This window comes from Stenella coeruleoalba (assembly GCF_951394435.1).
Source record: "Stenella coeruleoalba genome assembly, chromosome: 3".
NCBI classification, from domain to species: Eukaryota; Metazoa; Chordata; class Mammalia; order Artiodactyla; family Delphinidae; genus Stenella; species Stenella coeruleoalba.
Window position 1 is genome coordinate 109,927,497 of NC_137148.1, and position 18,142 is coordinate 109,945,638.

The 18,142-nt window shown below is 36.8% G+C and overlaps 1 protein-coding gene across 2 annotated transcripts in view; it reads right to left on the reverse strand.

Annotated features, from left to right (window-relative positions):
• The window catches only part of AFF4 (ALF transcription elongation factor 4), a 92,839-nt gene that overhangs the window by 40,087 nt on the left and 34,610 nt on the right, over positions 1-18,142 (reverse strand). For both annotated transcript variants that reach the window (XM_079918963.1, XM_079918962.1), the window contains exons 5-6: positions 17,081-17,125; positions 12,893-12,979 (exon numbers count right to left, since the gene is read on the reverse strand). In XM_079918963.1, coding sequence (XP_079775089.1) covers positions 12,893-12,979; positions 17,081-17,125 — 132 coding nt within the window. The remainder of the gene's footprint in view (positions 1-12,892; positions 12,980-17,080; positions 17,126-18,142) is intronic.

Here is an 18,142-nt window from a genome sequence, read left to right on the forward strand (position 1 = left end):
GGTAGGTCTTTTAAGCCATTTGTGCATTAGTGAAGATTAGTTGAATTAAAACCAGTTAATACAATCTGTAAATCATCTTAACCAAGCACACTTAAAACTGCAATATGACACAGCTAGGAAGAACAAATGAATGAAAACAACTCTATCAATTTTCCATATTGAAAAGACCTAAACTTCTCTTGGGATACCTCACATACCAGACATAAAATGTGACCATCTGCCATTTGGATCAAGAGACAGCAAAATGTACGTATTTGATTTTTCTTTTAAAATTAAAAAGCAAATAAATTGGGATTTTTAGAACTAAAAAATAAGAATAAACTTTTCACCCCCATCCCCCATTCTCTAATGCACACAACACTGGGGTATATGTTTTCCACTCTGGAGACCACTGACTTACCACAGCGGTAACAATAAAGATGGAGAAAAATGAATGAAATTGAAATGCATTAAAGGAGTTAAAATCATTAGGACTTGGTGACAGTCTATGAGGTGTGATGAAGAGCAAAGTGCCAAACATAACTCCTATAAGGTTTTCTAGCTTCACTAAGATATGGAACAGCAGAAGAGAACCATGCTTGTTTTTCTCTTTGCTTTTTGGTTGGGAGAAAAATGACTTCTCCTCATGTTTAACTGTGCATCCAATTAAACACTAACATGTAATTCTTTTTTCTTTCTTTTGTATTACTTCATTTCCACAACCAAATGCTTGACACATTGGCAGAACACATTTCTTCTTTTGAATTCTCTTATAGTACTCAACACAATGCCCGGAAAACTTACTTTTAATGGTAGAGGGAGAGACAGAAGAGAAAAATGAGCAACTGAAGAAACAAAGTAAATCTAGATGAGCAGTGTATAGTGGGAGACAAGGAAGAAATAGGTTAAACAACATTCAATACTCATGAGAAGCTCAATGAAGATAAAAAATGAAAAACATTAATTGGAGTTGCCAAAATGGGCCCCTGGTGATCTTAATGTTTTTGGTGAGACACTGAGAGTGAAAGCAAGATCAGCTTGCACTGAGGATTAAATGGAGGAAAGTATATAGACAGCAAATATGAACCACTCTTTAATAAGATTAACTCTAAAGTGGAGGAGTAGCTGGAGAACAACATGGAACAGACTGGATTTTTTTGTTGTTGTTGTGTTGCTTTTAAATGGCACAGATAAAGAATGGTTAAGCAAATGATAGTGATTCACTAATAAACTAGCTCTCCAAGTATGTTCTTAAACTCAAATTCTCACCCATGACTGTGAACTGCTCTTTCAGATCTGTTAATGGGTAGGAAATCTTCTCTGTTGTGGTCCTCTTCTTCCCATGTGCTTCTGGCACTCCTGCACTTCCCGCTCTAATCCCGGTTATTGTCATCTTCTCTAGGATGCCGTCTCCAAATTCCCTGAGTATCAAAACTTTGTCCCTTCTCTGTCCGCTCATTAGACTTAGTCCATATGGTCAGTGCACAAGGAGAATAAATACCTATTAAAGCTTCATATAAAGCTTTAAGCTATATTATATGTGAAGCTGTATTCACTGAAAATTCAGAGCATGAGACAAGCTATAAAAGAGCAAAACCTTGTAAAAGCAACCCAACCAAAGCAATAATCATTAAGCAGCTAACTGAGCTGTTTAATAAATATCAAAAATCTAAACACAGTTACCTGAGTATATATACCCAAATTCAGTCAATAAACATTTACTGAATAGCTATTATGTGCTAGGAACTATTCTACACATTGACGCCATCTAAATGGTTCAGTGCTGCGTGTACAGCACCTAGAACACTGCCAGGGATTGTTCAGAACATACAGTGAATATGAGTAAAGGCAGTCAAAAGCTTTAGTTTGCTTGAAACTATCACTGGAAAATCTACCTACCTATCTCTAACTACACCCATTCACTCTGCTTTCCCTCCTGTGAAAAAGAATGACCTAATTGTGCTCTATTCTAAGGCCAATCTTCTCTACTTGGGCATGAATGTCAATCCCTCTTGTGGAGATTTCCTAAGGTTACCTTCTCTCTTTCCCATATATCACTTGTTTTTCCTTTTTTACAAAATCATTTTCATCAGCATATAAATACGATAAAATGTCCTCATCTTATAAAAAATGCCCCCCTGATAATATCACCATACCCTTTTGGCACCACCACATTTCTCTGCTCCCTTTTACAGACAATGCCTCAAAAGAAAATCTCCATTTATATAATCATTGCCTCCAATACTTTTTGAGCCCACTGCAATCGTTCTTTTGCCCTCACCTTTCTAACTAAAAGTGTCACCAATAAAGAATACATTTTCAGGGATGTGCTGGTGGTCCAGTGGTTAAAAATCTGCCTTCCACTGCAGGGGACGCAGGTTCGATCCCAGGTTGGGGAACTAAGATCCCACATGCTGCGGAGCAACTAAGCCTACGTGCCACAACTACTGAGCCCTTGCACTCTACAGTCCGTAAGCCACAACTAGAGAGAAGCCTGCATGACACAACAAAGAGTCCACACACCACAATGAAAGATTCCACATGCCGCTACGAAGATCCCACGTGCCACAGCTTAGACCCAATGTAGCCAAATAAATAAATAAAAATTTTTTTAAAAAAGAATACACTGTCAAGTACCATATGATATCACTTGTATATGGAATCTAAAATATGACAAAAATGAACTTACCTATGAAACAGAAACAGACTCACAGACATGAAGAACAGCCTTGTGGTTGCCAAGGAGGAGGGGGTGGGAGAGGGATGGATTGGGAGTTTGGGATTAGCAGATGCAAACTATTATATACAGAATGGATAAACAACAAGGTCCTACTGTACAGCACAGGGAACTATATTCAATATCCCATGATAAACCATAATGGAAAAGAATACGAAAAAGAATGTATATGTTTGTGTAACTGAATCACTGCTATACAGCAGAAATTAACACAACATTGTAAATCAATTATACTTCAATAAAATTTAAAAAAAATTTTTTTAAAGCTGGAAAAAAAGAAAAAGCATTGCAATAAAAAATACATTCTCGGGAATTCCCTGGTCGTCCAAGTGGTTAGGACTCCACGCTCTCACTGCAGAGGGCTCAGGTTCAGTCCCTGGTATGGGAAATAAGATCCTACTAGCCCTATGGCGTGACCAAAAATACTGTAAATAAATAAAATTTAAAAAAAATACATTGTCAAATTTAGTATCTGAAACATAGTAAGAACTTAGTATCTGTTTGATAAAACACATAAACATACCAGGTTTACAGAGATGAAAACTAAAATATCTGAGATTAAAAATATGTCAAATGGGATTAATAGCAAACTAGACAATGCAGAACAAAAGTTTACTGAACCTGAAGATACAGCCATAGAAAGAACTCAAATGAAACAACAAAAGATAAGAGATTGAGAAAAATGAAGAGCACATTGCTACACTGTTGAACAACTTCAAGAGGCCCAATATACATGTAATTGGAGTCTCTAAAGAGGAAAAAAGGAAAGAAGTGAGTACAGAAACATATTTTGAGGTAGTAATAGAAAAATTTTTCCAAATATGATGAAAACTATGAACCCAAAGTTCCAAGAAGCTAAAATCAAACAAACCCAAGCACAAGAAAGATGAAGAGAATCACACCAAAACACATCATAAATGAACAACTTAAAATCAGTTGCAACCAGAATACTCTTAAAAGCAGCCAGAAAAAAAAAAAAAGACACATTATACACAGATGAAGAAAGAACAACAATAAATTACTTATCAGAAACAATGCAAGCCAGAAGACAATGGATCAACATCTTCAACCTAGAAATCTATATTTAGTGAAAGTATCTTAAAAACAAAAAAGAAAAGGTGAAATAAAAATTTATTTGAGACATACAAAAGCTAAAAGCATTTATCACCAGCAAATAAGCACTATAAAGAAAAGTTAAAGAAGTCCTCCAGGTAGGAGGAAAATGATACCAGAGAGGAATCTGGATTAACACAAAGGAAGAAAGAGCAAATGAAATGGTAACTATATGGGGAAATACAAAAGCCTTTTTTTCCTATTATTTAAATCTCTTTAAAAAATAACAGACTTTAAAAATGATTAACAATTTTGTGGGGTTTATAACTTACATGAAAGTAAATGTATGCAACAACAGATGCGGAGAAGTGAAAAACACAAGCATAATGTTGAGAAATTTTTATATGATAGAAAAGAATGGCTTAGTATTACTTGAGACAGATTTCAGTAAGTTAAAGATACATTCTACAAACCCTGAAGTAAACATTCAATAACACAAGAATGACAGCTAATAAGCCAAAACTGATATGTAATAATAAGAAATACTCAATCCAAAAAGAAGGCAAAAAAGACCAGATGGGGCAGGTAGATATCAAAAAGCAAGATGGCAGAGATAAACCCACCCATATCAATAATCACATTAAATATAAATGGACTAAATACCCCCCAAAAAAGGAGAGTGTCAGACTGAATACAAAAAAGCTCTAGACAAAATTACGTTACCTATAAGAAATGCATTTTAAATGTAAGAACACAGGTTAAAAGTAAAGGATAGAAAAAGGTATACAACCTAACATTAATCAAAAGAAAGCTAAGTGGTTATATTAATATCAGGCAAAGTAAATTTTATAGCAAAGAATAATATCAGGATTAAAGGGAGGTCATTTCATAATGATAAGGGGCCAATTCATCTAGAGCTAATCACAATCCCAAATGTTTAAGCACCTAAAAGCAGAACTTGAAAAAGCAGGAATGAATAAGTAAGGACAAAGAGACAAATTCAAAGTAATAGCTGGAGATTAACTATAAATTAATAATTGGCAGAACGAGAATAAAAAAGAATAAAAACACAGAAAACTTGAATAACACCATAACTAACTTGATCTAATTGACATTTACAGGACACTCCACTTGACAATGGTACACTCTTTTCAAGGGTACACGAAACATTTACCAGAAGAGACAATATTCTGGGCCATAAAATAGTCTTAACAAATGTAAAAGGATTCAAGTCACACAAAGTATGTTCTCTGACCACAATGGAATTAAACCACAAATCAATAACAGAAGATATATGGAAAAAATCTCCAAATATTTGGAAACTAAATGACACTTCAGAATAACCCACAGAACAAAGGAGAAATCAAAGAAAGCAGACGTTTCTGTTGACGGAATTCCCTGGCGGTCCAGTGGTTAGGACTCCGTGCTTCCGCTGCAGGGGGCACAACTTGGATCCCTGGCCAGGGAACTAAGATCCTGCATGCCATGCATGATGTGGACAAAACACAACAAAATAAACACAACAACAACAAAAAGTTATGTTGAACTGAACAAAAATGAAAACATATCAAAATCTCTGGGATGTAAACAAAACATTACTTAGAAGGTAGTTTATAGCATTAAAATCCTATATTAGAAAGTGAGAAAGATCTCTAATCAACAACCTTAGCTTCCAGTTTAAGAATTTTTTTAAAAGAAGAGCAAAATAAAGCAAAACAAAGCAGAACAAAAAAGTAATAAAGATCAGTGTAGAAATCAATGCAACAAAATTGAAAAACAATGGAGAGAGGGAAAAAAAGCAGTTTTTTAAAAATAAGATCAATAAAACTTACAAACCTCTAGACAGATGAAAAAGAGAGAGAAGAAACACATTACCAATAACAGGAATAAGACAAGTGGCATCACAACAGATTTTTTAAAGTATAATAAAAGAAAATTATTGAAAACTTCACATCAATAAATTTGACAACATTTGACAATGAGTGGATAAAATGGACAAATCCCTTGAAAGACACAACTGCCAAAGCAGATGCAAGGAGAAATAGATAACATGATTATAAATTCAGTTTTTACAAAACTGTCCTACAAAGGAAACTCAATACTCATAGGGCTTCACTGGTTAATTCTAGCAAACATTTAGGAAGAAATAATATTAATTCTATACAAATTATTCCAGAAAATGGAGAAGAGAGAATAATGTGCCAACTCATTCCATGAGGTCAGCATTACTCTGATACCAAAGCCAGACAAAGACAACAAGAAAAGAAAATTACAGACCAGTATCCCTCAGGAACATAGGTGCAAAAATTCTGAAAAAAAATTTTTTTGAAAATCAAATTCAACACTACATAAAGCAGATAATACATAATGACTAAGTGCAGTTTTTACCAGGAAATGTAATGTTGATTTAAAAATTTAAAATTAACCAATGTAGTCACCATTTCACAGACAAAAAAAAAGGAAAATCCTCTCACTATATCAATAAATTCAAAGAACACATTCAAAAAATCCAAAATTCATTCCTGATAAGAACCCTCAGGTAAATAAAAATAGAAGGGAACTTCCTCAACTTAATAAATGACAGCAGGCTTCCCTGGTGGTGCAGTGGTTAATGCAGGGGACACAGGTTCGATCCCTGGAATCTGCCTGCCAATGTAGGGGACACGGGTTCGATCCCTGGTCTGGGAAGATCCCACATGCTGCTGAGCAACTAAGCCCGTATGCCACAACTACTGACCCTGCGCTCTAGAGCCCGCGAGCCACAACTACTGAGCCTGCATGCCACAACTACCAGAGCCCACGTGTGTAGAGCCCATGCTCCGCAACAAGAGAAGCCACTGCAATGAGAAGCCTGCACATCGCAATGAAGAGCAGCCCCCGCTCGCCGCAACCAGAGAAAGCCTGTGCGCAGGAACGAAGACCCAATGCAGCCAAAAAACAAAAAACAAGAAGATCCAGTCACAAAAGACCACATGTTGCATGACTGTATTTATATGAAATGTCCAGAATAGGCAAATCTACAGAGATATAATGTAAGATTAGTGGTTGCCTAGAGGCTGGGGGGTGGGGAGTGGGGCTGGAGGAAACAGGCGGGTGACTGCTAAAGGGTACAAGGTTTCGTTCTGGGGTGATGAAAATGTTCTAAAATAATTGCGGTGATGGTTACACAACTCTAAATATACTAAAACCCAGTGAATTGTACATTTTAAATGGATGAACTGTATGGTATGTATATTACATCTCAATGAAATAGTTACGGAAAAAAAGGAAAAGTAGCTATTAGCCAGAATTACAAACTTATATTCAAAGTCTTCTGATAAACTCAAGCTTTAACTTACAATTAAAAAAGAGGTATAGTTATTAAATAATATAAGAGACAGAATATTAAAAAATAATTATTTAACCCAAAAGGATCTCAAGAAAGGGAACAAAGAAAGAAAAAGCTGATGGGACAAATAGAAAACAAGTAGCAAATGGAATATTTAAAGCCTACAACACTAATGATTACATTAAAGGGAAATCTTTTTTTTTTTTTTTTTGCTGTACGTGGGCCTCTCACTGCTGTGGCCTCTCCCACTGCGGAGCACAGGCTCCGGACACACAGCCTCAGCGGCCATGGCTCATGGGCCCAGCCACTCCACGGCATGTGGGATCCTCCCGGACCGGGGCACAAACCCGCGTCCCCTGCATCGGCAGGCGGACTCTCAACCACTGCGCCACCAGGGAAGCCCCAAGGGAAATCTTTTGAATGTGCCAAGATTACACACTACATGGGCAGAGTAAATAAAAAATCAAGACCCAATTATATGCCACCTATAAAAAATTCACTTTAAATATAAAGACACAAAAAGATTAAAAATAAAAGAATAGAAAATGTTAAACCATGTTAACCATAAATTCTTAAAAAGCTGGAGTGGCTTTTATATGAATATCAGACAAAGGAGAGTTGATTGTCAAACTAAATAGCACAGCAAAAGTAACCATAAACAAAATGAAAAGACAACCTACAGAATGGGAGAAAATATTGCAAAGAATGCGACCAACAAGGGCTTAATTTCCAAAATATACAAACAACTCATATAACTCAACAACAAAAAAACAAACAACCCAATCAAAACATGGACAGAAGACCTAAATAGGCATTTCTCCAAAGAAGACATACAGATGATGGCCAACAGGCACATGAAAAGATGCTCAACATTGCTAATTATTAGAGAAATGCAAATCAAAACTACAATGAGGTACCACCACACCCTGGTCAGAATGGCCGTCATTAAAAAGTCTACAAATAGGGACTTCCCTGGTGGCACAGTGGTTAAGAATCTGCCTGCCAATGCAGGGGACACGGGGTGAGCCCTGGTCTTGGGAAGATCCCACATGACGTGGAGCAACTAAGTCCGTGCGCCACAACTACGGAGCCTGTGCTCTAGAGCCCGTGAGCCACATCTACTGAGCCCACATGCCACAACTACTGCAGCCCACGTGCCCAGAGCCTGTGCTCTGCAACAAAGAGAAGTCACTGCAATGAGAAGCCCACACACCGCAACCAGAGAAAGCCCGCACACAGCAACGAAGATGCAACACAGCCAAAAAATTAATTAATTAATTTTTAAAAAGTCTACAAATAACAAATGCTGGAGAGGGTGGGGAGAAAAGGGAACCCTCCTATACTGTTGGTGGGACTATAAGTTGGTACAGCCACTATGAAAAACAGTGTGGAGGTTACTCAGAAAACTAAAAATAGAATTATTATATGATCAAACAAAATAAACTTCAGAACAAGCATTAATACCAGATACATAGAGGGAAATCTTATAATGAAAAAAAGAGATCAATTCATCAGAAAGACACAGAAATCCTAAATATATATGTACCTAAGGACAAAGCTCCAAAATACATGAGCCCAAAATGGACAAAACTGAAAGGAAACATACAAAACCACGAATACAGATGTAGATGTCATCACTCTCCTTTCAGTAACTGAGAGGACAAGTTGATAGAAAGTCAGTAAAAATATAGATGACTTAACTACTCTCAACCAACCATATCTAACTGACACATATAGAACATACTGTGTCTGGTGCACATGGAAGAGTCACCAAGAGAGATCATTTACTAGGCCTTAAAACATTTGAATAAATTTAAAAGGACTGAAATTCTACAGCATATATTCTCTGACAAGAATATAAATAAATTAGAAATCAGTAACAGAATAATATCTGGAAAATCCTCAAATACTTGAAAATAAAACTACATATTTCTGGGCTTCCCTTGTGGTGCAGTGGTTGAGAGTCCACCTGCCGATGCAGGGGACACGGGTTCGTGCCCCAGTCTGGGAAGATCCCACATGCCGCGGAGTGGCTGGGCCCGTGAGCCACAGCCGCTGAGCCTGTGCGTCCGGAGCCTGTGCTCCGCAACGGGAGAGGCCACAACAGTGAGAGGCCCGCGTACCAAAAAAAAAAAAACAAAAAAACCCCCTACATATTTCTAAATAAAACAAAGAAGAAGTCATATAGGGAATTAGGAAATATTCTGCACTGAATGATAATAAAAACACAATATATCACCATTTGTGAGGTACATTTAAAACAGGGCTTAGAGGGAAACTGATAGTTTTATATACTTAAAACAAGAAATGTTTACAATCTATGATCTAAGCTTCCAACTTAAGAAATCAGGAGAAAAGCAAATTAAACCCAAAATAAGTAGAAAGGGACTTCCCTGGTGGCGCAGTGGTTAAGAATCTGCCTGCCAATGCAGGGGACACGGGTTTGATCCCTGATCCGGGAAGATCCCACATGCTGCGGAGTAACTAAGCTCGTGCGCCACAACTACTGAGCCTGCGCTCCAGAGCCTGCGGGCCACAACTACTGGAGCCCATGTACATAGAGCCTGTGCTCCGCAACAAGAGAAGCCACTGCAATGAGAAGCCCCACGCACTGCAACGAAGAGTAGCCCCTGCTCACTACAACTAGAGAAAGCCCACGTGCAGCAACAAAGACCCAATGCAGCTATAAATAAATAAATAAATAAATAATTTAAAAAAAGAATCTTCAAAATAAGTAGAAAGAAGAAGATAATCACAGTAAAAGCAAAAATCAAAGAAACAGAAAACTGAAAAAAACTAAAAGATGGTTCTTGGAAATGACCAACAAAACTGAAAAAGGTCTAGCTAGACAAATCAAGGAAAACAAAAAGAAAGAGAAACTACAAATCACCAATAGCAGGGAAAAGAGTACTTCACTACATATCTTACAGACATTAAATAGTAAGTATAGATTATAAATAACTGTGCCAATAAATTTGACTGAAACGAACAAAATTACCAAAACTGACATAAGAAGAAATCGAAAATCTGAATAGCTCTATATTTAATAAAGAAATTTAATTTGTAATTTAAAACCTTCCAATATAGACTACTAGGGGTACAGACAGCTTCACTGATTAATTATATTAAACATACAGGGAAGAATTAATACTAATATTTCACAAATTATTTCAGAAAATAGAGATGAAGGGAACATTTCTTTGCTCCTTTTAAGAAGCCAGCACTATCCTGATATCAAACCAAAGACATTATTAGAAAAAACAAAACTACAATCATCACCCACCCAACTCTGGCATCACCACAACCACCACACACACACACACATACACACACACACACACACACACACACACACACACACGGCAAAGGCCAAAGTTTGAACTGATATTTCAAAAAGAATGGCCAATAAGCTCATAAAGAGGTTCAACATCATTAGTCATAAGGGAAATACAAATTAAAATCAATATGAGATACCTCTACATGCCCACTAAAATGGCTAAAACTAAACAGAATGACAATAGAAAATGTAGGCAAGGATGTAGAACAAATGAAACTATCATACACTGCTGGGAAATGGGAGTGGGATAAGGTAGGAGTGTGATACAATCAATTTAACACACACTTAACACATGACCCAGCAATTCTACTTTTTTCCATATGACTCAGTATTTACCCATAAGAAAAGAAAATATAAACACAGAAATGACTGTTAGTGAATGTTTATAAATACTTAATTCTTAATAGCCCAAATCTAGAAACAACCCAAATGTTCATCAACAGGTGAATGGATAAATAAATTTTGGTATTTTCATACAACAGAAATAAAAATGAACTATGAATAAAAAGGAAAAAATTACTGATATATTCAAGAACATGGAAGAATTCCAAAAGTATATACTGAGCAAAAGAACGCAAATAAATATGCCAAAAAAGTATACACTGTATGGAGTACATTTATATGAAATTCTAGAAAAAGCAAAACTTACCTATAGCAACATAAAACAGGTCAGCCATTGTGTGCAGCCAGTGGTGGGGGTGAGGGGGACTGGAAAGGAACTTGAGGGAACTTTGTGGGGTGACAGAAATGTTCTAATTCTTGATTAACGTGGTGGTTACACAGGTGCGTATGTCTATCAAAACTGAGGCTGTACATTAAATATATGTGCATTTTTTATGTGTAAACAAAGTTGACTTAAGAAAGTAAAAGAGTGGTATGGCACACATATAGGCAGATGTGAGTGATATACCCCACATCACTTACAAAAATAAACTGGGCTAAATATAAACAAAGAAAACAAAACTGCAATCACATTAAAGGAAAAATAAGAAGATATGTTTATGATCCTGGAGAAGGAAAAGCTTTCTTTAACAAGACATTAAAAAGCAAAAGCTTTATAGAAGAAAAAGATAAATTTATTCATCAAAATTAAAATCTTCTAGACCATAAAACTTAAAAGGGCTCTAACTGGGAGAAACATTTGCAGTATATGGAACAAATTATTTGAATCCAGAATTCAAACAACACAAAACAAAACAAGAAATTCTGCTGAAACTTATTCAGTGAAAGACGTAGCCCAAAAGGCAGAGGAAATAGGCCAATTCATCCACATAGAAGTTAAATGGACTAAAGATGATGAAGCTCACTAGCAATCTAGGAAATGGAATGCCATTTCCCACTCAAAAGACTGGTACTTAAAATAACAAATAGTGCTGTGCATGTAAGGAATAACAGAGAATACAAGTGGGAGTACTGACTAGTACAATCACTATGGAGGGGATTTGAGAGAATATATTAACTATATACCCTCAATATCCAACAACTATACTTCTTGCTCTTTACACAAAAGAAACTCATATGCACACAAGAAGGCATGAACAAAGTTATCCACTATAGCAATGTTTACAATTTAACTTGGCAACAAGTTAAATACCAACAGGAAATGGCTAAATAAAGTAAGATATACTTATAAAATGGATGCAGTTAAAAGAACTGAAATACCTCTATATGTAATATATTATCTATATATAATCTCTCTCTCTCTCTCTCTCTCTCTCTCTCTCTCTATATATATATATACACACATAAAATAACATGAAAAAATCTCTAAGACCTATTGCTGACTGATGAAAAATACAGTAGACTGTATCTGTACAGAAATTAAACAAATGAGAAAATACAAGTATGTAACAATTACATTACATGTGTATGTAAATGTATATGAAAAGACTTGTAAACGTATGTATGAAGTAGCTCTGGTGAGATGTAGGAGACAGAATATAGGGAAGACTATTATTAGGGGTCCTGCCCAAACTTTCACAAGGAGAATATATCTTTGCATTATTTGTATAAGTATAAATTAATGTAAAAAAACCAAATCTGCTGATTTTAGATGAGCTTGGAACTGTTGTCTGAGGAACCTTTACCATATGACGTAAGTACGGTTGTTGTGTCTTCTGGAAAGGAGTTCCTCATACAAACAGTTTGGGAAGTCCTTATCATCTGTGGCCTAGCATATCATAATAGTTTGCAACAAACATTGATAGCTTCTAAGTCTCTTTCCCATGTTGCCTTCAAAGATTTTCCAAGTATCTCTCAATCCAAGTTAATCTCGATTCTATGTTCTAGTTTTATTTTCTTCATAGTAATATCACTATCCAAACTTACCTATTTATTCACTTATTTATTATCTATCTCCCACTAGAATGAGAATGGCAAGATAATTCTGAATTCACATGATTTTAGTCAAGCCATTTAGAGTTTTCTTACAGTATATAGACACACTTCATTTACTTACCTTAGTTGGAAAAGGAAATTTGGAAGGTTCGGTTTTGCATGGTGTATGAATAGCCGTTAGAGGGGGAGGCCATGAATGCGTCATCTCCTGAAATGTAATTATTACAGTTTGTTTTCAAGCAGGTCAAGGATAAAAATTACACAACTAAAAACCAGATTTGTATTATAAATGCTGGTTTCGTGATTGCTCCTCCAAAAGTATACATATTTAATCAATCAATATTAATTAAGCACAGTGTGTGCAAGGCACTATGTATGTTATGGGGTAGGTAATAGGAAGATAAACAGTTTACACTCTCTAGCTTCAAGGAGCTTAGAGTTAAGATGGTAGGACCTGTGAACAGTTATAGAAATCAGCCTGTAATCAAACACAAGGCTAGTAAAATGCTACTGAGGAAGAGCTTGCTGTGGGAGTGGGAGGAAGGGATTAACAGTAAGAAAAGCAGCCAGCATTTACTGCGTACCTTTAATGGGCCAGATACTGTTATTTTACATGTTTGTAACTCAACTGGTCATCATAATGACATTATGAAGTAGATACCATTATTATCCTGACTCTATGTAGGACAAAACTGAAGCACAGAGATTAAGTTATTTACTCCAGGTCACACACTTAGTAAGTAATGGACGCAAAATTTGATCCTAGGTAGTCTGGCTACAGAGCCCATTCACTGAAAGGATATTTTGGTCAGGTGGAGGAAATAAGAAGAGAGCTATCAAAAGCACACAAGGAGGAAAACAGACAAGAAAGGCCATAGGTCTGATTTTATTCAATGCCTTCTGTCTAATCATATGCCAAGTATGTCCAAGTAGAGGTTTGGATATAATCACAATGTATATGTTAGAGAAGCAGGAAAGAGAGAGGTATCAGAATAAGGAGGGAGTGTTTTATCTCTGGCATTTAGTTCAAAGTAAGCCATCAAGTAGTCTGAGAAAATACAATAAATTAAAGGTGATATAACTTCTAGGAATTTACCCTATAGCTATACCCACACAGTTATGTAAAGATACATATTCAAGGGGTTCACACTTTTAAAAAATGAAAACAACCTAAATATCCAACAACAAAGGATTAGATTACCAGACATTCATACAAGGGAACACCAAGCAGACAGAAAAATGAGAAAGCTACCTACTGAAATAAAATGATATCCACAGTTACTATTAAGTGGCAAATACACATCATAGTGTATATCCTCGTAAATGCTTATCGATGAAAAAATCTCTGGAAGACAGTTAACAGTGGCTACCTCTGGACAACAGAATGACTGAAGGAGGAAGAGACAAGGGCACTTGATGCAGCTTCTACCACTTGAATCTTCTGAAACAGCCACCTGCACTAAACTTGCTCTTTATCCTCTTACAAGGCTTTATTTTTTAATAGCATTTCACTTTCTGAAGTAATTGTATATAATTGATTATTTCCTACATCCTGCTCGAGAATGTCAGCTCAAAGGATGCAACACTATCACTATTATCACCACTATGTCCCTAGTGCTTGACACACAGTAGGTACTCAATTAGTAAGCTTTGAATTAATACATCATTTTTTACAATAAACATGTATTACTTTTAGATTAGAAAAACTTTTTTTCCTTTAAGTTCGTGATGGGGTTCCCAGAAACAATATGACTACAAATATCAAGAAAACACAAAGGGGGACTTCCCTGGTGGCACAGTGGTTAAGAATCCGCCTGCCAATGCAGGGGACACGGGTTTGATCCCTGGTCTGGGAAGATCCCACATGCCATGGAACAACTAAGCTCGTGCGCCACAACTACTGAGCCTGCGTTCTAGAGCCCATGCACTCTAGGGCCTGTGTGCTGCAGCTACTGAAGCCTGAGCACCTAGAGCCTGTGCTCCGCAACAAGAGAAGCCACCACAATGAGAAGCCCGCGCACCACAATGAAGAGTAGCCCCTGCTCGCCACAACTAGAGAAAGCCTGCGTACGGCAACAAAGACCCAACACAGCCAAAAAAAAAGAAGAGAAAAAAAGAAAACGCGAAGGGAATGTAGACCTGAACTTCCTTGCACGCTGTACATAGGGAAGGGAAAAGAAACAGAAACTCATATGCCCCAGGTTTTCAATGTTGGCATTTTACACCTCAAATACCAAAATACTCTCAATAGAAAATCTATTTAACTCCCTACCATCAAATGACTGAGCACCTATTATACCCAAGGCCACGTGCCAAGTCCTGCATATACATAAAATGTAGAATAAATGGTCAGTAACATCAAAGATATAATTAAATATAAGAAAATCTAAGATTTCTTCCAGATATTAAAGTGCCATGCATTTTTGAGGATTTAGGAGTAAAGATATATGCTCCCTTAAACTTTTTATGTACATGGCAACTGAAAAATGAATGCAATATGAGTTATCACTGTAGTCTGATGGCCTGATACAGGGGGAATAAGGATTTCAGTGGGATTCTAAGAAAAAACAGAATCTATGTATAACTGAAGAGGAAGGAGAAACACATTCCATGAAAGTTTACTTTACAAAGATGAAAGAGCAAGAAAGTGTACGGCTTAGGGAAACCAGTTTGGCAAAGTGGTAAATCAATAGTGCGAGAGGGTGAAACTGGCCTGTGGACAGCCTAACATTTAAAATGTTAAATTTGCACACTATTCTTTCTAGGGTCCTTAGAGAGCCACTGAAAACTTCTAAGAAGGATATCATTTTATGAAGACAAAGGATTAAAGCAAAGAATCTGGCAGCAATACAGAAGACAGATGAGCAGGGAAACTCTGGAGACAGGCAGAGTGAGGACTGTATATTACAATTACTGAAGCTCAAAGTGGCAGAAATGGAAATGAAGGAATGAATATTTTCAAGGAATTTTCAAAGTCTACATGAAGTTTTTGTGATTAAATAGAACATGAGAGAAAGAAGTGGAAAATAACTAGGATTCTACACTTATAAGCAAGGGAGAATGGAGATACTACTAACAGAAGTTAACTCTGATAAATATGGCTTTAGACATGTTGAGTCTGAAGAAGCAGGGAGAAATCCAAATGGAGACCCAGCTAAGAAGCAATTAAGAGACACAAACCAAAACCCAAAGGAGGCCAAAGCAGGAAAGACTGAATAGTTGTCTAACAGATAAATCCCAAAGGATGGAGGAAAATCACATCAAAGAGGAGAAAGAAAAGAGGAGAGGCTAGACAATGCACTCATATTTAAGAGATAAGAGAAGACACAAGTGTTCCCAAAGGGCAGAGAATGTGAGACAAGAAAGGTGTGCGGAAAATAAGAACAGAGAAGCACGACAACAGTCAAGGAAGAAAGAATGATGTTTTCTGAAGAAAAAAATAAAAATTCTTCAAAACAGCAGAAAGAACTCAAATGAAGCCTCTGATGACATGGAAGATAATGACCTTGGAGAAACAAGTTCAGCAGAATGGTAGAAGTAAAAGAGATTTTAGCAAGCTAAAGGAAGGAAGGAGAAAATGAAGTGGAAGCAGCCATTACAAGTAGTCTTTCAAAAGTATCCATAGTGAAATACAAGTACAGACACAAAAATTCAAGAGTGTACACAAAAAATACAATTAATATGTGACTGATGCTTTTTGTCTATTGAGCCAAAAGCAGTCACTGTCACTCAGTTCACTGGACTTTCTCTTCTTCCAAAGGACAACGTTTTCTTTTCCCAACAGAAGAATGTACTCTTTGGTCATGTGTCAAGTTTAAACATATTCCATTAAACACTCAAAATGTGTAGTATTCAGAGAAGATCTTTCATCGTAGGATTTGACCAGTATATACAGATGAACTACAAAGCAAGCTATTTTCAACACAATGGTTTGACTGATAACTACTGAGATTTTTAAGTACTTCAAATTATTAACCAATAAACCTGAGAAGGTACAGTTTATATTTGGTTTCTTCCTCTTTTCAAAGCAAGCTGTTAAGACTAGAGTTTGTTTTTACTTACAAAACAAAAAAACAAACCAAAAAACCCCAGCTTTTTGAGGGCAAATAGTAAACAAACCAAGTGATTTAGAACTTAAGTATGAATATAAGTAAAACAGAGTCAATTATTTTTGACGGCCATAATCAGGTTATACATGTAAGCAATCTGCTGCAGTTTCAGACACTTTGTGAAATACAAAGGGAAGGAAGGTAAGAGGTAGCAAAGCATCATAATTAAAGAGACTAAAACTATTTTTTAAAAAACTTACTTTAAGAATTTCATCCACACAGCTCACATCACCAGAAGCAGATGCCTAAAGAAAGAGGAAAAGAAACACACGTTAGATATGGAGTCATTTCTTATTAGATTTTCATCATTTGTTGCACAGCTTTAACATTATTAGAAATGAGATTAAAATTAAAGGCATATTTAGTATCGCACTACTCTAAGTCAGAACACTAATTAGAATCTTTGGACTAATTTCCTTAAATACAAATTCTCAAGCACTAAAAAAATTTTAATCACTAAGCTGTACATGACTGGAAGAACTTTATATTTTTAAAAAATTTTTTAATTAATTAATTTATCTTTGGCTGCATTGGGTCTTCGTTGCTGCGCACAGGCTTTCTCTAGTTGCGGCGAGTGGGGGCTGCTCTTCACTGAGGTGCGCAGGCTTCTCATTGTTGTGGCTTCTCTTGTTGCAGAGCATGGGCTTGAGGCACGCAGGCTTCAGTAGTTGGGGCAGGTGGGCTCAGTAGTTGTGGCATACGGGCTCTAGAGTGCAGGCTCAATAGTTGTGGTGCACGAGCTTAGTTGCTCCGCGTCATGTGGGATCTTCCCAAGACCAGGGCTCGACCCGTGTCCCCTGCATTGGCAGACGGATTCTTAACCACTGCGCCACCAGGAAAGTCCCAAGATAAGATTCCTTAAAAAAAAATTTAAGGACTTCCCTGGTGGCGCAGTGGTTAAGAGTCTGCCTGCCAATGCAGGGGACATGGGTTCGAGCCCTGGTCCGGGAAGATCCCACATACCGCAGCACAACTAAGCCCCTGCGCCACAACTATTGGGCCTGCGCTCTAGAGCCCGTGTGCCACAACTACTGAGGCTACACGCCTAGAGCCCACGCTCCAAAACAAGAGAAGCCACCACGATGAGAAGCCCGTGCACCGCAACGAAGAGTAGCCCTCACAGCAACAAAGACCCAACGCAGCCAAAAAAGGAATCTTATCTTTCTTACACTTGGATTAGAAATAATTTTTAAAATGTACTTTTTTCAGGTGAACAATTTGTCAAAAATTTAAAAGCTGGTTTATATACAAAATATACCATG